Source organism: Sinocyclocheilus grahami, unplaced genomic scaffold (assembly GCF_001515645.1).
Source record: "Sinocyclocheilus grahami isolate Dianchi unplaced genomic scaffold, SAMN03320097.WGS_v1.1 scaffold706.1, whole genome shotgun sequence".
NCBI lineage: Eukaryota > Metazoa > Chordata > Actinopteri > Cypriniformes > Cyprinidae > Sinocyclocheilus > Sinocyclocheilus grahami.
This window is the reverse complement of record NW_015505885.1, coordinates 788,836-810,456: the sequence shown is the minus strand read 5'-3', so window position 1 is coordinate 810,456 and position 21,621 is coordinate 788,836. Positions and strand designations below refer to the sequence as shown.

At 35.4% G+C, this 21,621-nt stretch overlaps 1 protein-coding gene across 1 annotated transcript in view; it reads right to left on the bottom strand.

The window, feature by feature from the left end:
• Positions 1-4,094: 4,094 nt before the first annotated feature.
• smchd1 (structural maintenance of chromosomes flexible hinge domain containing 1) overlaps positions 4,095-21,621 on the bottom strand; it is a 54,131-nt gene continuing 36,604 nt past the window's right edge. Inside the window, exons 30-46 of the mRNA XM_016243958.1 lie at positions 21,363-21,524; positions 21,160-21,288; positions 20,697-20,776; positions 18,528-18,685; positions 18,317-18,432; positions 17,678-17,764; positions 17,071-17,217; positions 14,061-14,187; positions 12,608-12,727; positions 12,417-12,502; positions 12,204-12,326; positions 11,013-11,194; positions 9,774-9,883; positions 7,021-7,091; positions 5,999-6,230; positions 5,117-5,227; positions 4,095-5,013 (exon numbers count right to left, since the gene is read on the bottom strand). Of these exons, the coding sequence (XP_016099444.1) occupies positions 5,000-5,013; positions 5,117-5,227; positions 5,999-6,230; positions 7,021-7,091; positions 9,774-9,883; positions 11,013-11,194; positions 12,204-12,326; positions 12,417-12,502; positions 12,608-12,727; positions 14,061-14,187; positions 17,071-17,217; positions 17,678-17,764; positions 18,317-18,432; positions 18,528-18,685; positions 20,697-20,776; positions 21,160-21,288; positions 21,363-21,524 (2,055 nt within the window). The 3' untranslated portion in view covers positions 4,095-4,999. The remainder of the gene's footprint in view (positions 5,014-5,116; positions 5,228-5,998; positions 6,231-7,020; positions 7,092-9,773; positions 9,884-11,012; positions 11,195-12,203; positions 12,327-12,416; positions 12,503-12,607; positions 12,728-14,060; positions 14,188-17,070; positions 17,218-17,677; positions 17,765-18,316; positions 18,433-18,527; positions 18,686-20,696; positions 20,777-21,159; positions 21,289-21,362; positions 21,525-21,621) is intronic.

The window sequence follows — 21,621 nt, the reverse complement described above, 5'->3', positions numbered from 1 at the left end:
TGACTCTATAGTGATTCAGTGAGAAAATGTCCTAATCTGTCTTCTCTCTAAGTAATAACCTAACAATGTTATGAAAAAAAAATGAATAGGCCAACAAAAAAGGGTGACGTTCAATACTGGATAAAAGGTCTAGAAAAACATTTCTTCAGAATTATACATATATTCAGTGTTGGGGGTAACTCATTACAAGTAACGCGAGTTACGTAATCAGATTACTTTTTTCAAGTAACTAGTAAAGTAACAAATTGCTTTTTTAATTTACAAGAAAATATCGGAGTTACTTTTTCAAAAAAGTAATGCCAGTTACTTTGTTTTCTCATTTATTGACTGACAGCTCTCCTGTCCCCATGTTGAGAGAAATCAGGAGTACAGAGGCATTGTGTGCGCTAAATATGATGTTACAGTAGTGCTAGACTAAATGTGAATGTGCATTAATTCATCCCACTCACAAAAAACTGATTTAGTATTCATCAAAATGAATTAAAACAGTGAAATGCAAACTCAGAATATGACGCAAACCTGCAATCATTAAATATGTTAAATAACACAAATGTATCTAATCCCATTTTATTTGCTTCATTGTTTTTTTATTGCTGAAGAGTGTTTCTTCTCCTGTGTTCTACTGTACAGCCGTGAATTTACTTTTGCTTCAGCCTGAGCTTTATTCATTACACGTTTTGGTGTGAAAGGGCTTTTATATTTGCTATAAATAGAACTTCTTATATTAAAAACAATCAAGCCCTGCTTATATTTAAAAAGTAACGCAAAAGTAACTCAAAAGTAACGTAACGCATTACTTTCCATAAAAAACTCCCTTTTTTTTAGGGAGTAATGCAATATTGTAATGCATTACTTTTAAAAGTAACTTTCCCCAACACTGCATATAGATAGTAAAACTTCGGTAACACTTTATTTTAAGGTGTCCATGTTACACATGCTACATGTACTTACTATTATAATAACAATTAATTATGCACAAGTACATGCAAGTTACCCTAAACTTAACCCTAACCATATAGTAAGTAGTTAATTAATATTACCCAGTACTTAAATGTACTAATACTGATTTTGTAAACAATCCGTGTAGGATATTTGTTAACAAATTAAAAAGTTAATGTAGGGCTAGTCATTTTTTTTAGTTACTGATCAGTTTCGCATTAAGTGCATTGAGGTTTGGTTACACTTTATTTTTACAACAGCCTTGTTACAGTGTAATTATTCATTTAAGTACTGAGTAATATTAATTAACAGCATGTACTAACTATATAGGGTTAGTGCATGTAATTATGCATAATTGACTGTTATTAGCCCACTGTAGTAAGTACATGTAACAAGGACACTGCAAGGTGTTACTTAGTAGCTCTCTGGGAGGCATGGAAAATAATTAGCTAATAGTGAACTACTGCTGTACTGTATTACAACCAATGAGGAAACACTAGACAAGATGAGCTCTGTCCAGTCACAATCATATCCCGTTTTTTCTAATGCCAACTCCATAATAAAAGGTTAGCCTACTTACTTGCTTCGTTGTCTCGATACAGAGCTGGAATAAGCACTGCCCTGGAACAGACTATACCTCGAAGGAGTCCCATCAGTCAAAGGCAAGCTGATGAGACTAAACCACAGAAGCGCTGCACAGAAGTGAGCGCAACCTAAGAGGACGCACTTCATTTCCAATCAGCGTGCGCCTTATCCAAGCGTTTATATAAAGCTCAGAGAGTGCTTTTTTCAGGTTCTTGACAGAGTGGTGGTGATGATGGCAGTGAGATGGGACAGTGGCGAGAGTTTGCACGAGCTCCCGCCCCTCCTACTGGGATCAGGTTCCCGGCTTCATTAGTGCTCTCCCAAATAGTTACCAAAGAACACTGATTAAACTCAGCTTTAGACCTGCACGTGCTACTACAGTTATGCCATTTCTTTAGAGCAGAGGCTTTTTTTTTTTTAAGAATTCCTGGTTAGAAAATCCAAAGGATCTTATAATGCACTCTAAAAATGCTGGGTTAAATACAACCCAGTGCTGGGTAAAATATGGACAAACCCAGCAATTGGGTTGTTTTGACCCAGTGGTTGGGTTACTACCTAGAAGGTTGGGTTCAACATTTAAACCAACAGCTGGGTCAAAACAACCCAATTGCTGGGTTTGTCCATATTTTACCCAGCACTGGGTTGTATTTAACCCAGCATTTCTTAGAGTGTAGCATATTGGCTGTTTGTTAGTACTTATAAAGCTTAATCTGCATGATCATATTTTAGATCCCCCCCCCCCCAAAACATACCCAAACTTAACTACCTTACTAACTATTAATAAGCAGTTTGAGGCAAAAGTCGTAGTTAATAGTGATATTTGGTCCCCAAACTAAAGTGTGACACCAATCCTAAATGGTCCAAATGGAAATTTTCTTGAAGCATTTAAATTACAAAATAAAAACTTGACATTATTACAATAGAAATAGATTTTCTGATGAAACCACAGATATCCTTTAGAAACACCAGCTTATCGAGTGCATCTTATTTGTGATATTGCGATTTGTAAGTCATTGGGGGATATTTGTAGCAATAGCCAAAAATACATTGTATGGGTCAAAATTATAGATTTTTCTTTTATGCCAAAAATCATTAGGATATTAAGTAAAGATCATGTTCCATGAAGATATTTTGTAAATTTCCTACCGTATATATATCAAAACTTAGCTTTTGATTACTAATATGCATTGCTAAGAACTTCATTTGGACAACTTTAAAGATGATTTTCTCAATATTTAGATTTTTTTGCACCCTCAGATTCCAGATTTTCAAATAGTTGTATCTCAGCCAAAATATTGTCTCAATCCTAACAAACCATACATCAATGGACAGCGTATTTATTCAGCTTTCAGATGACGTATACATCTCAATTTGGAGAACTTGACCCTTATGACTGGTTTTGTGGTCCAGGGTCACATGATTAGAGCAATATTTTTAAATCCCATTATGACAGGTTTCAAATCATGACCGATTCGATCTTTGAAGATTCTGGAGACTAATCTTAAAAGATCATCTGATACAACACAGTCATAAAGTCATAAAGTAATAGGAAACTATGCATAAATATATAGGCTAACTTTTGGTGTCTACCACATTTTATTAAAAGGTATAACAGCACATAGGAAACTAGTATAATATGTAGTACAAAAATATGCCAAAGTTGAGCTTTCCTGTGAACCAAAAATATATATACAGTATATTGTAAAATTATTCCATATGGCACTCTGTATGCCAAAACTGTGTGAAACTTTTTTTAAGTTTATTACTGGGAAAAACTGCAAGAACAAGAACAAAAAAGGACATCAGTTTGTTATGGTAATGAACGGCTGTCATGCTGAAAAATAAGTCGGACACCATCATACATTATTTCCCACTAAAATAGTAAATGACGAGTGATTTCAGACACCGAGTGTGTGAGAGAGCACTCAATAATGTCCACTATGGTGTCGGTTCCCTCGAATAGTGCACTGCATTAAGGTATAGAGGACGATTTCAGACAAAACAATGGGATGATGTATTTTTGCAGGCCAAAACCCAGAACGAGTTAGTTCACCCAAATATGCAAATTAGGCTGCATTTTACTCACCCCCGAGGCATCCTAGGTGTATATGACTTTCTTCTTTCAGACGAATCCAGTTTGAGTTATATAAAAAATTGTCTTTGATCTTTCAAGCTGTTTCATGACACTCAGTTATTATGTTTTGAATATGGATATTTTTCTTACAAAAACGCATCGATTCGCTACAGAAGGCCTTTGTTCACTCCCCGGAGCCGTGTGAGACACTTTTTTTTATGGATGGGCGCTTTTTATTTAAGTTCTTTTGGACGGAGGCATGCAACACCCGCTGAGTGCCATGAAACAGCTTGAAAGATCAAAGACAGGTTTTTATATAACTCCGACTAGATTCGTCTGAAAGAAGAAAGTCATATACACCTAGGATGCCTCGGGGGTGAGTAAAACACAGCCTAATTTTCATTTTTGGGTGAACTAACCCTTTAAGTCAGTGGGTTTTTTGTTAAATTGGAGTTTTGTTTAAATGCCTGAAATAAGGTCTATAAGCGCACAATATTTTCATGTTTTATTCTACAACATAAAATACATTAGTAATACCACCTTGTGATTTTATTAAAGCTTTTACTTGTGTCTAAATGGGACTACAGAAGTTGTCAGGACATTAAACACGATCACACCGAACATGTAAACTCATCTTCTCATTGGTCGCACTCACAGCCTCATTGTGTTTACAATCGCGCTCTTGCAAACTATTCTAACTCAAAATTCCAGGGGAAAAGCTTTTAAATAAAGACTGAAAATGCTTAGCTTTTTATATCTGGTTATTGTATTTAAGCTTAAAAATTTCTGAAAGTTGTGAAGATTATTATGGTGAACAAAACGTGCGAGCGTCATAAACGTTTGCGGTCACAGAGCTTATTTTCTGCAATCCTCCAAAAGCCGATGGACAAATCGTATCGAGTTATTGTGGAGGGAACCTGGGTGACGAGAACTTACAAAAATCAGTTATTACATCACCACAGTGTTTTAAAAGCATATGTTTTAACGGAGTACGTGTTGAAATGCTAGTTTAAGCTGTATGCATCCGCTACACAGCATTGTGTGCAAAAACCAAAGTATGCACAGGACTTAATAGACAAGTGTCAGGAAAACAAACCCATCTGAATAGGATTTCGGTGAGCATGTGATTGCTTTAAGTTTTGTTGCATAAAAAGAAAGAAGACCAGACTTGGTATAAGCGTAAAAACATTTTTTTTTCTTTTTCTTAAAGATACAAAATATATTATGGACACAGTCCAATTATTAAACTTTTTTTGCTTTCTGCTTAAATCAGAGAAGTCTGTAACGAGTGAAAAGTAAAAAAAAAAAAAAAAAGATTTGCAAAGAACATAAAATATGGAACAATCTTTGGCACTCTGGATAAACTCACAAAAAAAACATTGCATCAGCTGTCAGCTTGCGTTACTTCAATGAATCTGCAGAAACAAAACAACAGGCTATTAATGTCAGTGAAAAGGCAACAGACGAGGCAGAAACAAACGAATTAATAGCAAAGACGTCAGAGGACTTCTGATGTACCCAGTTTGCGTGTTTTGCGGCGGGCTCTTTTAGCAGGGACTGAGGGCTCGGGCGTTTCCGGCTCAAGTCCTCGTTTCACTCTTGCAGCGTACATTTGCTCAGGAGTTCTGGCTGCAAACACACAATCACACACACATTTCAATCCCTGTCAGCATTTGCATAGACGTGCATAGACGGCTGAAGAATGTGCAATTCTTGAAAGAGTCTTAAGTCCTCAAATATTTCCTTAAGTGTGGTGTTTTATCTGATTATATGGGGGTTCTTGCAATGATTTGATGATCAACTGAATGAAAAACACCTCAAAGACCGTCTTTTTGCGCTGCCTGCAGGCTACGTAATAATCGTAAGCACATACACTACTTAAGTTGCAACTGGCTTGACGTGAGTTTTGTTTTTTAATGTGTTGTGTATTTTAAATAGCCTGTCTTGATCTGTTCTGCTCTGTTTCTTGTGCTCTAAGAAAAACGTTTCTTGAGAAATATTTTTGTGAATACAAAATATTCTCAGTTTTATTAAGAGAGCAGTTAAGGAGAATTTAATGTAAAAGAAGGCTATTTACAGTACGTTAACACCTGTTGCAATGCACAATGCAACGCATTTATGAGCTGCATTACAAATTGCGTTTCAACATATTTTGAAATCCAACCATCAAAGCATCAATAGCATAAAAGAACGCAAACTTGCAAGAAAACATTCACGTTTTTTATGCTGCAGCCTTATGCTAAAATACTTTTTTCACACTTAAACCTCATGCATACCTCTCACACTTTTAATGTACTTTGTACCCCATAATGACTAAGCAAACAGATCTGTCAGAACTTTGTGCCAATCATCAAAAGTCCGGTTTTGCATTCAGAAAGCAACACTGACGGAAACACATACCGAGAGATCCCTCAAGATCTCTTAACTCTTGCTCTTGCTGCTGGAGCTCTTGTTGTTTCTGTTTCATCTCAGGACTCTGCAGGTGCTCCAAATGACTGTTATAATCAGACCGGACGTCAGAGGCCTTCTGCATTGCAACACGACACTGCTGCAGTAACTCTGCACACACACAACCAAATACAAGACAGTTTCCAGCCATGAGTATGAAAAGACACATAGTGTTCTTAGGAAGCTCACATTAAGTGTTTTTAAGGCAAGACACCACAAGTGGATAGGGTAAAAATTAACAAATCGATATCACAGTATCTCCCCATTTGATTAATCACAGTTCAACAAGATTTTTTTATTTTGTAAGTTTTCGGAAAAGTATCCAAATGATGCAATACCTAATTAAACATGCACTATTTTCCAACTAAGCCAGGTTTTGCAGGCATTTTGTTTACATACTGTATTAAAGGTTTTTATAGAGGGGATTTGGGATATCTCTTTTTATCACTCCATAAATCTGAAAATACAGTCAAAAAGACAGAACAAAAAAAAAAAAAATCACGTTCTAGGCGTTAAATATATAATCAAACAAATGACCCCTCTGTAAAAACCTTCAGAATATAGAGTAATAAAACAAATTCTGGTGTATGTAAGTGTTACTTAAGTGGAGAAAAAAAAACAGCCTTTAAAGATATGCATCAGGGATGCAAACTCATCTTGGGTGAAAAAGACACGCACTCACTGGATCTACACGAATCACACAAATTACCCATTTTGAATTTAAAACGGCGAATTTCGCCGAAAGGTGACAAGTTTGCATCCCTGTGCATTATAAATGAAATATACAGATGGAAATAGATGAAGTTTAATAAACACTTGAATGTGTATTTTGGATGCTTTCTTTCCATTAGTCTGAAATAAGAGATGTTATGGAAGCAAAATAGCCCATCAACTTACCAGTTCATGCATGATGGAGGAAAAAAAAATAATTTTTGAAATTTCTTCATCACGAAGACATACAATCAGTGTCTTACCCCCCGACGATAATCATTAGCAGAATCCAAGTCATCAATTAGTATGGTGTCTCCAAGAAGACTTGCAAAAACTGAAAAAGAGTCAGAACACGTCAGTCCCTCTTGTAGTTTCAATGTTTGCCCTGATCATACTCATGCACTGCCAACATCCGCAGGCTGCAAAATGTTTCATGCATGTTTCATGCCAGATGATTTTTAAATCCAAAACACACACACACACAGACACACACGCACACGGACACATATGCACACAGACACACACACACGCACACATGCATGCACGCACGCAAACACACACCAACACACACACCATTAGCTCATTTGAATACTGGGCGATATGCTCAAAAAAATCATCGCGGGATATGACAGCTGTAAACGCCAAATAATTGATTACAGGGTACCTGCAGGATTTTTAAAACCAAATTTAAGACTTTAAGACCTTTTTAACACCTGCACAAATAAAATGAATATCATATGAGCGGGGGAGAGCAATGTCTATGGTAACATACTAAACTGTAAAAATCATGATTTACAAGTTTTCACAAAAACAAAAAGTTTTATAAAATGGTAAACTTCACATTTCAGCCATTAAACCATATTTAAGAAAAGGGATGAGTCAAAAGTATCAATTATATTAATTTAAACAATTACACTGCAAAAAAAAAAATATATAAATTTACTTAGTGCTTTTGTCTTGTTTTCTAGGATCAATCTAAATCTAAACATTCTTGAATCAGGATGCATTTACTTAAGAAGCTAAATGACTTATAATAATAAGTCTCGTTTTCTGAAGAAAAAAAATCAAATTTTTGTTACGTTTTGCTTAAAACAAGAAAAAATATCTGCCAATGGGATAATAAAAATAATCTTAATTCATAGGCAAAACAAGATTATTTTTCTTGCCCCATTGGGAGATATTTTTCCTTGTTTTAAGCAAAAACTAATAACATTTTTATAATGCATTGGCATGTGTTTGCGGCGTAAAATGGGTTGATTTTCACACTGGTCTGAACAGAAACAGCAGCCAGACTTATTGAAAAATGCAAATTCATTCTCTGCCAGCAGGAGGCGCTTTCGGAACGGCAGCACTCGTGTTTATTTAATCAAATCATAGCCTTCTGAAGTTTAATCGTCACATTAAGCCGTATCTCAATTCTTGTCTTACCGTTCCCAAATTTAAGACCACCTGAAATCATAATTAAGACTTTCTTATACAATTTAAGACTTTGTATGGCCTTAAATTTGATACAACTAAATTTAAGACTTTTTAAGAACCCACAGAATCCCTGTATTATAAATAACAGAATTGAGTTTTAAATTGTTACATTAGGTAGTAAATTAAATAATTTTCATAATTAAAAAGAAAAGAATAATATATTGTGTTAAATAGGCTAAACCAACTAATAATAACTCGTGAATAGGGATGCAGCGATTAACCGGTTTCGCGATTAACCGCGCTTTAAAACGTCACGGTTAATTAATCGTAAAGGTTCCGCTAAACCGAGTGTTTCTGTTACACTGTAGCAGCTTGCGCAAAACAAAAAAAGTTACACTAGCGGTGCACCAGCTTAAAATGACGTGCTTATCAGAGGCACGGAGGCTACTACATGCATTAGATGAACTGACAGCGGGACCAAATAGCGAAGCTTTATTTCCACCAGAGAAATGCCTGTCGATAGTGTGGGACCATTTTGGGTACACCAAGAATGACCAGGGTGTCATATAAATATTGCTGTAAAAAACTGCTGCTAAAGAGCAAATACATAAGGGATAATGCACGGCTTGCTGTACATTGAACGATTTTAATGCACGACGTGAAGATAAGAACCACCTGACGCGAAGCTACAACTCGTTAGTGCAGCATTCTGCCCGCTTCAGATCAGAAAGAGATGAAATAGTGCGGTAAGATCACATTTATTTGAATGAATTAATTATAACATTTAGCTACTTGAATTAATTATTAGAGAGAGAGGTAACAGTTGCCTGTGTGGATTAGCCTACCTGCGTCTGTGCGTCTCTCCAGTAGGCTATTAATCTATTTTATTAATAAAAGTCACAGGGCAGCATTCTCAAGAAGTTTGTGTCCTCCTGAATGTTTGTAGACGTGCGCAGCGCGATCTCCGATCTCACAAACCAAAATAATAGGCATGATTTTCTCAGGCCACATGTAAAATCATATGAATTATTATAAAGATTATTAAAATGAATACGTATGGATGACAGTTGATTACAATATTTCAGTTTATTTCCATCATTAGTAACAGTTTCCCCTGTGGGACAAATAAAGTTAATATTAATAATAGCTAGGCTACTTCAGTAACTTTGTTATTTACTATCCCTGTTGTAGTATTATTCATAAGTAAAAACCAACAATATTTTTTTCACCATGTTTCCAAATTCTCTACCCCAGGTCCAAAAGAAATGTAAAGAAGGTACAAACTGAAAACATTAAAAACTTTTGGGATCTATTTCCATTTGTTATTTTCAAAAGCCAGCAATAAATAACACTTTAATATCTAAAGAGTGTTCATGTGATTTTATACATTATAATGTTGGGAAATGAGTAAATGCATAATAATCGTAAAACCGTGATTATTCCTCAGACAATAATCGTACCAACAAAATCTATAATCGTTGCATCCCTACTCGTGAATAAGAAATCATTCTGGGTGTCAACTGACAACCGAAGCACAACAGAGATACAGTATTAAATACACAAATACTTTCTGGGAGATTTTGTGCTCTTAGCTTACCTTTATTGCAGCTTTCTACGTGCTCAGGAAAAATGAGTATATCTTTGACAAACACAGGATTACCAATGGGTTGGAAGAGAAACATGCCATTCCTGATGTGAGGCAGAGGCCTAAGACACATGAAAAAACATGCATAGAAAAAAGCATACAGCTGCAACAAAATAAACATACTTGGTTAAAGGGTTAATTCCTTTAGTGTGATAACGTCTAACTCTGACACGTGCAGCTAGGAAAACGTGATGGCGTGACAACACACCAGATGATATTGTGAAGAACGCTGGCAACCAGACAGTTGCTGGTAGCCATTGACTTCCACAGTATTTTATCCCCCTACTACAGAAGTCAATGGTTACCAGCAACTGCTTGCTTGCCAGCGTTCTTCACAATGACTTCTTTTGTGCTCAACAGAAGAAAGAAATTCATACAGGCTTGGGTGAGTAAATGATGACAGGATTTACATTTTCAGGTGAACTATCCCTTTAAGGCTACTCTCAGAAAAAAAAGTAACTGTAAAAAGTTTCACTACATATGAAACTGAACAAACGTGCAAAACAATTCATTCTGAGAGCAGAAGTCAGCTATTTCAATGCAGATTACTAATCAAATTAAGTTTTGATATATTTAGAGTAGGAAATTTACAAAATATCTTCATGGAACATGATCTTTACTTAATATCCTAATGATTTTTGGCATAAAGGAAAAATCAATAATTTTGACCCATACAATGTATTTTTGGCTATTGCTACAAATATACCCCAGCGACTTAAGACACATATATCACATATATCATAGGCATTCAGCAAACGTGCAGTTACATAATTTCGTCAGGAGATTAAAATTCACCCTATTTATTTTCATGCATGTTACAGATCGTATTGTGAGTGAATTTATCCACGCAAATGTTTCTGTTTTTTGACCTCATCATTTTTTAAATTAAAACATCATAACTTCCGGTGACTGACATCTCTCCGGTGACGCATGCCGGAAACTTGGGTAGATTTTCTCTTGTAATTTCACTATTTTCTTCTCTTCTACCTTATATTTAGTGCTTGAACATAACAACCTGATACAGTAGATTGTGCTTTTGTGTAACCTGATGTACTAAAATAACTAAAACACATTTTTTATAGACATTAAAAAAAAACAACAACAAAATTACTAATACCTTTATTAAAATGAAAAAATAAAAACAAATTCAAAATATTAATAAAGGCTATGTGAGACGGCATGCATGAGTACCTGTCATTTGGTCTCCAGAAGACCGTCTCGAGGGGAATGACTTGTTGTCGTCCTTGCGTATCATCAAAGATTCTCTTGGCAGCAGATGTAGTTTCAGTAACCACACAGTCCATGTCACCCAGAATATGCCAAGAGATCACCTTCGCGGCATCATCATCCTCCACCTGTGCCAGATGACCCACCTGCAAATCATCACATACAAAATCATCACCACATCAACTAATATCTTCGAAAGAGTCCTCGGATTCTCACAGCGCTTCTCAACCTTTCTGGATAAACGTCCCCTTCATTCCCAGTCTGCCTATAAACCTTAAGCACAAAACTCTATATTTGTGTTATATGCTTAATTCGCTCCATGCTACTTTCACAGATTACCGTATTTTTAGATTTCATTATTTGGTTAATAAATCCAACAGGATTATGCATCATGAATGTGATGTTCTGCAAGATAGATGCATGCCATTTTTCATAACACAACATTCATTACAAGTTTTACATGGGTAACAAATGTCATATGCATTTAAGATATTCAAATAATTTTGTTGTTTTATTCCTTGTTCAGTGACTATTAAACTGCATTGGGTTCAAGATTGTATGCATTTAAATAAAGTGCTTGAAAACCATGCTTCATCGCCACCCACGTATGGGAGACTATTTCCGCCACATAAGAGAAAAAAAATATGATTTGGTAAATCAAAAATTCAAAATTATGATATAATTTACTTTAAAACTAGATTTTACTTTTTGTTTTGCTGTTTTACTTCATAGTTTCGACTTTTGTCATTATTTCAGCTTTGTCAATTATGACCGTCATTGACGTTATATATCAGTTTTGACTTTTGTCATAAGGATTTATGTCATAATTTTTACTTATGTCATAAATAAAACTGAGTTTGTCATAATGACTTAATGTCATAATTAAGACTTGATGTCAATTTTGACTTTTCATAATTGACTTTTACGTAAATTCCAACTTTGTCATGACTTAGTATGACATAACTTTGACTTATGTCATAATGACTTGTCATAATTTCGATCTTTTATGTCAATTTAAACTTCTTGTCATAATTATGAGTTAGTTATAATTATGACAATTAGTCAGTAATCATTTCCAAGACTCCTTTCACCCATCTGACTTGTGACTGGATCACCTGATGCAAACACGAATACATACAAAAATCAATGGCACACCTTTCCCAGAACCTTTGGGCTGCCTTTGAAAGGGTCAGGAATGCTGCATTTACGCTGAGGCTGATTCTCCATTTTGGTCAAAATTGCTTTCTTGCCATTTATAACTTTGTCTATTGCCGATACCTGGACAGATACACAAACAGAGACAAAAACATATGTGATTGCGGGAATTAAATGCATGCTTCTACAAAGAGCAAACAGCAATAGACTCACCGTGGTTAGTTCGGAGACGTCGAAACCACTTTTTTGGAGCTCTGCTTTGAGCTCATTTAGTTTGAGAGTCGCATCTTGCACCTGACCTGTAGACACAAGCAAATATAAGTCAGATATGATCTTGAGCAAAAATAAATGAATAACAAATAAACACATATTTAACTAACTAAAATAAAATACGCAGTGCCTACATTCAAGTTCAGATTTCAGTTGTTTACTGGTTTCAAAGACGTCCCGGTATATCAAAACGGTTTGGGAAAGGCGATCTTTCTTCTTACTGAGAGTCACAATGACTTTCTGATGTTCTACATCTGAAAGAGATCAAAATATAAAAAAATTGATTGCTGTACACCCCCATTACACTCCCTAAATAACAATAAATATCATATTAGTTTGACAAATTAAGACACTTAGCATTTAGTAAGCATTTAAAGGAATAGTCACAGTTTGGTGAAATTCTAGTCCATCAAAGATGTAGTTTGTTTCTTCATCAGATTTGGAGAAATGTAGCATTGCATCACTTGCTCAGCAATGGATCCTCTGCAGTGAATGGGTGCCGTCAGAATGAGAGTCCAAACAGCTGATAAAAACATCACAATAATCCACAAGTAAACCACGCCACTCCAGTCCATCAGTTAATGTCTTGTGAAGAGAAAAGCTGCATGTTTGTGAGAAATAAATCCATCAAGGCGTTTTAATTTTAAACCATTGCTTCCATCCAAAATACCCATAATCCATAATAACACTTCCTGCAGTGAAATAGTTCATCTCCTGCTGTCTCTCACTTCAAAATCCACCCACATATTTTTTTAGAGCTGTTTTGGCTAGTAAACAGTGCTTGATCTGTGCACATTTCTCTCCTGATTCAGACCAGATTACTTTTTCAATGGAGAAAGCAATATTATGGATAGACTCGCATTTGGTTTCAAGTTAAAACATCTTAACGATGGATTTATTTCTCACAAACACACAGCTTTTATCGTCACAAGATGTTAACTGATGGTCTGGAGTGGTGTGGATTACTTGTGGATTATTGTGATGTTTTTATCAGCTGTTTGGACGCTCATTCTGACGGCACCCATTCACTGCAGAGCATCCATTGGTGAACAAGTGATGCAATGCTACATTTCTCCAAATCTGATGAAGAAACAAACATTTTCAGCAAATGTTCATTTTCGCAAAATTATGATCCTATAGTGACATTCATAGGTGCCCAACTCGTATTTGTTTATAACATCTTAATATCTTCATGACTTATAGTCGCATTTAGCAGATTAGAGCTGGATGATAAAACAGTTGACGTTTTGCAATGATATAAACAATCAAGCAGTTTAGATTTGCTATATAGCATATATCGCTTTATGTGCATATACTGTATGTATGCAAATACAGCTGGATAGACTTATATTTTCTACTTTCTATATAGAACTGTGATAATTCCACTACATATTAAACAAATATTGCTTTTCACATATGATACACTGGATTTGATTATGACATGGATTTTGTTGCTTTCTTATCTTATTTAGTATAGATTTTATTTTAATTTTATCATAATATGGACTGAATTTGATTGGTTAACTGTGGTTAACTGTGACAGTCATTAAGTAACTGATATTGGTTTGTGTGTGTCTGCTGACTAACCATTGCAGAATCTGAAAGGCAGGCTGTATGCAGCGATGGTAACACTAGTCTGCCGAATCTCAGGATTAAACTGAAGGATGTACTCGGCTCCATCTACACCGGGACTGTTCTCCAAAAGTGCCAAATCCTACAGGACACAAACAATAACTCCCATTTACCCACAATAACAAGTTCTTAATTTAAACTGGAGCTCTTGAATGCAGTTTTGGTGACCCCATAGAAAGAGCATGCATAAAAAAAGGAAAGGATTTTACATATTTATGCATTTGAAAGATGGTTTTATCTTCATGCATTTTTTTTTTATATTTTAAGCTTTTTGTATCTTCATGCATTTTTAACTCATTGACTGCTAGTGCAATGCTCTACTGTTTATCACACCTTTTTTTTGCACCAGTCCATTTTGCCATTTTTTTTTCAGTTAACTTGCACAAATCTCTCTGGAACTGGAACCGTGTTTCTCTGCAGTTGTGTATTTCATCTGAAAAGCTTACATTTGTGTGCATGTGCAACTGCTGAATGCCGCACATAACTGAAAAAAAGGGGTCCATTACTTCAATATGTGAGCTATAACATGCAAAACTAAATTAAGAGTTTCTCTGTCCTGTTGTTTTAAAAATTATATTATTTACGGATGCACGATATTGGATTTTGCCAATATCCGATATGCCGATATTTTTCAACTCATTTTGGCCGATAGCGATATATTTTCTTTTGTTTGGAAACAACAAGTCTCTCATGGACAGAGATTATAAACAAATTATTTTTCAGTTTGGTTAGTTTTTAACAAAAACTTTCTTTTGAGAATTAAATAAACAATAAGGTTCTTTTATAATGAGAGTACACTGAAAGCTTTGAAAATAAAAAACTATAAAACAATCCTTAACATTTTATTTGAATATTTAACATTTGTCTACAGCAAAAGAGTTGTACAAATTCTGAAAATCTTTTAGAGCTCCTCGTATTTAAGTTTTCATAATCCGTAAAAAAAAAAAAAACAACATTTTAACACTATCAACCACAAATAATATTACCACATATTCTGGGAATAATACAATTACTATACTGTGCACTTACTCAGTGTGATTTTCCAGCGAACTCAAAACTGAACGACGTGCGTGTGCCTTTCTTGTGCAAGATGCCGGTGATGCAGCCACAGTCCTAAACCAAAATTAAAACAGTTTCAAACATTTCAGCGTCATTACTCCATAAGACACGGGTATAACACATTCAAAATATTTACACCAGAGCAGATCTTCATATACAGAAGCTTAGTTACATTCATAAACACAAGCATGCTTTGTATGTAGGCCTATACAATCCAACAACTATCGTTATAAACATGTATGGCTATATTCGTGAACAGAGATGATCCTATCATAGTAAAGTTTTGACTAATCATTCTTACTGACATTAGGCTAGTGACATTATAACTCATATTACTTTTATATCGTATTTCTGTCTGTTATAGAACATAAAAAAACATCCTGGCATCGTGACATTTAGATGCTGTGAATGAAACTTCATAATGTTTCACTTGATTATACATTTAGTCAGGAATTATAGTTTGGAGAAAGTCTAACTAGTAAAATGTGTACAAGTTATGTGAAAACTAATACAAGTAGGTTAATAAAAAAGACTTACTCATGTTTTTTCCTGAGGTAATCCAAAGCTTCTTGAGGTGAATTCTGTCTTATTCCTCTCAGCGCGACGCGAACAGTAAAGCTTGAGGTCTTGCTGTGATGTGGGCGTTTACACGCTGCGCGCTTCACGTGGATGATTATAATATCAATAGCGCTCAGCGCGTGGGCGTGGTCGCATTAGAGATAATGAAGGTAGATGTGAAAGACTGGACATCGCGTTGGTTTCATATGGATTACTTTATCACAGAATATTTGCTTTCGATAAGACTTGCTTAGTTTAAAAGTAGACATGTCAAGCTTTCTATGGATATATCCCTCATGTCTCTTTGTTGAGTATTTGCGGAGTTACACTTCATTTTAATGACGCGTCTCCAAATAAAGATTACGCAGACCAAGGCGGCAGACAGCACTCCCTGTTTGTTTTCTTTATTTTATAAATGCACAAAGTTCTGTTGTTATTATGTGTGTATACAAATAAAAGTAGACCCTTTACAGATTCGATTGATGTATTGCTCTTATCTGTAAGATCAAAACTGAAAGTGTAATTTAAGTTATTTTCGGTGTGATCAGGAGAAGATGCCTCAAAACGCGTATCCGCGTTAATCGACCTCAGAGGGTTAATGTTATTTGTGTATTTTACTTTAATTTTATTACAAGTAGGCCAACAGCGCCCCCTAAGTAAATAAAACGCCTAACCAGACGGGCATTATGTTTGCTTCAAGAATGAGCACACAGCTGGCGTGATCTTATCGCTATCACACCCTGAGCACATGTGAGTCACTCATCTTATCGGTAAGGCATATCGGCATAATTTTTCATGCAATGCCAATATTTGCATTTTAAGCCATTATCGGCCGATTTTGATAACGTTCCGATAATATCGTGCATATTATTATAAAAAAATTATCACAATAAATTTAATATGAATGTTTTTTTTAACAAATCAGTGTTTTAAACCATATTTTATTTATATTTCCTCAAATTACCCAAGGAAGCTGAACTAAAGTTGAATTTATCAACATTGACAACAATAACAGTGTTGTTACTGTTAACTAAAACTACTAAAGATAATTTTCATTAATTGAATAAAATATTTCTATTTAGCTTTAATTTATTTTATTTAGTTGTAGCTTTAGTAATTTTATATGCTTTTGCCATTTTTCTTTTTAAAAATATTTCTATTCTTTTTCAGCTTTATTTTTAGAAAAGAAAACCAATTAAAAAAAACAAAAGCACATCAACTTACTATATTTAAAATTAAGTTAAAAAATGAAAATAAAATATAAAAGCTAATTCAAAATATGAATAAATCCTGTATATGAATAGTACTAAAATAACACTGACACCAACAAAAGACAGCAAACACTCACAGTAATGAGAGTCTCCCCGTTAGTGAGGCTGTATGCCACACTTGTTTCTCCATTCTCAAACAAAGGAAGCACCACGTCTCCTGTGCCTTTAACTGTAACAATCACTTTTCCATCTAAACCCTCACCAGCAGCGTTACTGTACTGGTCCTGCAAAGTAAGAAACAAAGTATTTGATCTAAATGTTATTGAGAATTCAGAAATGACAGGGAAAAAAGTGCATTGTGCAGAAATACATAGCATGAATGCAGCAAATAAATCAGCAGATATAAAAAAAAGATACAGGTGGTGTAAACATGCAACCATCATCTCCATCTCTAGCAGCGACTGAAACTCACCATGATCTTCAGATTCAAGCTGTCTAGCAAACTGTAACAATCCCTTTTCCATCTAAACCCTCACCAGCAGCGTTACTGTATTGGTCCTGCAAAGTAAGAAAAAGTATTTGATCTAAATGTTATTGAGAATTCAGAAATGACAGGAAAAAAAGTGCATTGTGCAGAAATACATCACATGAATGCTGCAAATAAATCAGCAGATATAAAAAAAAGATACAGGTGGTGTAAACATGCAACCATCATCTCCATCTCTAGCAGCGACTGAAACTCACCATGATCTTCAGATTCAAGCTGTCTAGCAGTGTGCGATTGGCCCGAATGTTACTATTGGACACAACAGGAGTTAAAGGTGGAGTCCACACACACACACACACACACACACACACACACACACACCTTGACACAGTTGGATTATGGCTAAATAAATATCCAATTGTATAATTTCGAAGCATAAAATCAAAGCAGGTTGCATCTTAGAACAATTCAGCCATCTATTGGCCATTATTGTCATAACATGATTTTGACCTGATAAAAGACATTTTTCTTTCTTATGGCAGCAATCCGGCACAAATGCATCATATTCTCCTGCTGTTTCAACTTACAGAATCATAGTTTTTACTGCAGTGACGTTCCAAAGGTTTTCGGATTATTTGCTTATACAAATGATGATGAACTTGAGAAGTTTACACAAATGTGATCTAAATAATAAAATAGTATTTTGATATTTAGCAGCTTAGGGGGAGTAAATAAGGTGCATACTTTTATTGTTACTACTTCAGTGGACTTAGTATTATATATTTTTAGTAGTATATTAGTTCCTGGGCTCAGAAATGAATCTCGACACATTTTGAGAGACTCACTCTTGTGGTTTGAGTAATGTGTCACAATAAAGAGCAGATCGGGTGACTCACGGTAGAGGGTGGATTGAGGCCTGATGCCGTGCCCTTCCACAGCAGCATCGAGAGGTACGCCGGGCAAACGGTTCTCACTGGCGTGCCTTCCTCAGACATCACGACCACAGTAAACACTACAGACACCAGAAAATATGATATGCACTCTATTCTATACTAATATTACAATATGATATAGGCCTGTACTATGCTTTCATGCTTCCACACACACCTGGGAAAATGTCCCCAGCACATAAGGTGGCAGCGCTGTCATATTCGATAGAGAGTTCAACGGGTTTATTGGGATCAGGAATCACATTTAGTTTTACTACAGGCCCAGGAATCCTGTTCCTGCTAAAAGACCCCCAAAACTCCAGCTGATGCTCCCCTCTACAAAAGAAAGAGAAATTGAGAGAAAGAGACAAAGATAATGAAAGACTTTAGATTTTTTTTGCACCCTCAGATTCCAGATTTTTAAATAGTTGCATCTCGACCAAATATCGTCCGATCCTAACAAACTATACATCAATGGAAAGCTTATTTATTCAGCTTTCAGCTGATTTATAAATCTCAATTTCGAAAAATAAGACTGGTTTTGGGGTCCAGGGTCACAAATGTGCAATTTGGTGCAGATGCTGATATTTATTGCTAAAACGTAAGATGAAATCCTGAAAGCTTGAGATGTAAACCAATAAGATCTTTATAACAGTATAACCGACTACTTGCATAAAATTATGTAAATATCAGTCGTCATATCTCCAAATAATATGTCTTAGTAAGACCTGTTATGATATTTGCTTAGTTTTATGATCAAAGCTCTGTAGTTTCAAAATATATAATGCAACGCAATACAATGATGAGTAAAGGAGATGAACTAATAAACGTTCCTCGAAAGCCTGATGATCGTATTTGATACTCACATTTGAACGTGATTTTTCTAAAAATGATTTCTTGATAATTAAGTAAACCTAAGTTGTTTCAGTCCAGTAAGTGTTCATCTTGAAATATTAATAACAATATCAAAGTTATTTATTTTATAAAAATTAGGGATGCACCAAAATGAAAATTCTGGGCCGGAAATTCTGGATGCACTTGGCTGAAAAGAACGAAAATGATTTTTAATAGTTTTTTTATTATTTTGTTAAATAATATTAAATACATTTTGTTAGAATAACTCAATCATTTTAAAGATACTGAATTTAAGAAAATACAAGCCAATAAAATAACCACACTTTAATTGAAAGTCAAACAATAAAATTGGACAGAAAATATATTAATAATACATATCAATATATTATTTTCATTCAGTTCTAATGCAACATAATCAGATATAACTTTTTTTTTTTACTTTGACTTACATATGCTAGTGACATTGTCGCTTGCTAATCATGCTAGCAACTTGCTAATCATGCTAGCGACATGCTAATCATATGCTAATCATGTTAACAACATGCTTGTAGCATCCAAACCATGCTAGCAACATGCTAGTAGCATGCTAATCATGCTAGAAACATGCTAGTAGCATGCTAATCATGCTAGCAACATGCTAGTAACTTGCTAATCATGCTAGCAACTTGCTAATCATGCTAGCGACATGCTAATCATTTGCTAGTCATGCTAGCAACATGCTAATCATATGCTAATATTGCTATCAACATGCTAGTAACATGCCAATCATGCTTCAAACATGCTAGCGACATGCTAGTAACTTGCTAATCATGCCTGCAATATGCTACTAAAAGGCTAATCATGCTAAAAACATGCTAATCATGCTAGAATCATGTCATCCACATCTATCTAAATTTTCAAACTTCAGGCTTACAACTGCTTTAAACTTTTTTTTTTTCGTCTTGAACTTTTTTATCTAGTTATCCAAATAATGTATAGTCCTACAAAGCTATTATTATCAGAACATGTGAGCAGAGCATTGCGTCACGAGAGGGGAGCGTCATTTTACCAGCGTTGCCATGCTACAGCAGCTCTACTGCAAACAGGAACGAGTATACTACATAGAAATTTCCTGTCTGCGCGTCATTTGAGCGGACTTTGCTTTGCCATATATTTTCGGCCATTTTTCTCTTTCGGCCAAAAACCGAAAATGCCATTTTTTTTTTTTTGGCCGATAATTTCCGTTGGCCCAAAATTTCAGTGCATCCCTAATAAAAATCAGTAAAGACATCACACAAAAAAACACGTGAAGCACGGGCTGAACCTAGACATTTGTGCAATTATACTAAAAGGATTTTTACTTGATAAAAACGTCTGAAGCATCAATCAGACGACAGAAGGCATGACAGTAGATTGTGTGCAACAGGTTTATCAGCTGCACCATTTAGAGGCCTTAGAAATGTGTGTATCAGAGATAATACAGTAGGCTTTAAAGGGTTAAGTCTGTACTTACTTTGGACCACTTATAGCTTCTAATATGAAGTAAGCTTTTCCTTCTGAATCTACAGACAGAGATGATACCGAAGACTTTATCTAAAAGAGAAAAACAAAAAACTATTAATAATAGCAATACTTCAGTTGAACAGTAGGATATTAGTTCTCAAGTAAAATCGAAAAAAATTTTTTTAGATTTACAGAACACACAATAGGAACCATGATGCAGACGAGCACAACTAAGAAATGTGTTTCACTTTCATGCAATTATTTGTTTTTGATCATTCATAATAGTTAAACACTCTACTTGTCAACTTCGTAATAACTTGATTATTGAGAAGCGATCAAATTTAGAATCTTATGACAGTTTAGTGACACTGCACATGGCTGTTAAAGTTGTTGTTTTTTTTTTAAAGGACTTTTCAAGTACAGTCTTTTTTTTGCCATTATAAATCCACAGACCTCTCCTCCCTCAAATGTACCTTCAACTGTGGCAACAGAGTCTTCATCACGATTGCAATCCGCTGGTCTGGTGAAGGATTTCCCCATTCGTCACACAGCAGCACGACCAGCGGCGCGTCCAAGCCCTGGCCATTCACGACCTGGAGAGGCTAAAGAGACCAGCTTTAGTCAAACTCTTCTCACCCATGAAGCTCAGTGTTCGGGTTGTGAATGTGTGGCATACCATCTCCGGCTCATTCAGTAGCTTTATCAGTACCGGAGGTCCCGCAGTGACTTCGATTCGCACAAACTCCTTCATGTCTTGATACTTAAAGCACAACTCCCTCGGGCCAAGAGATCCTCCCACGAAGCGGACCCCGCATACAGACAACAGTCCACTACTGGCCTGCGAAAAGCCATACACATAAATACACACACTGTGTGGTTTGACGGTGTACACACTTTGCAATTTATACCCCCTTTTTTTACTACAAGATAAATAC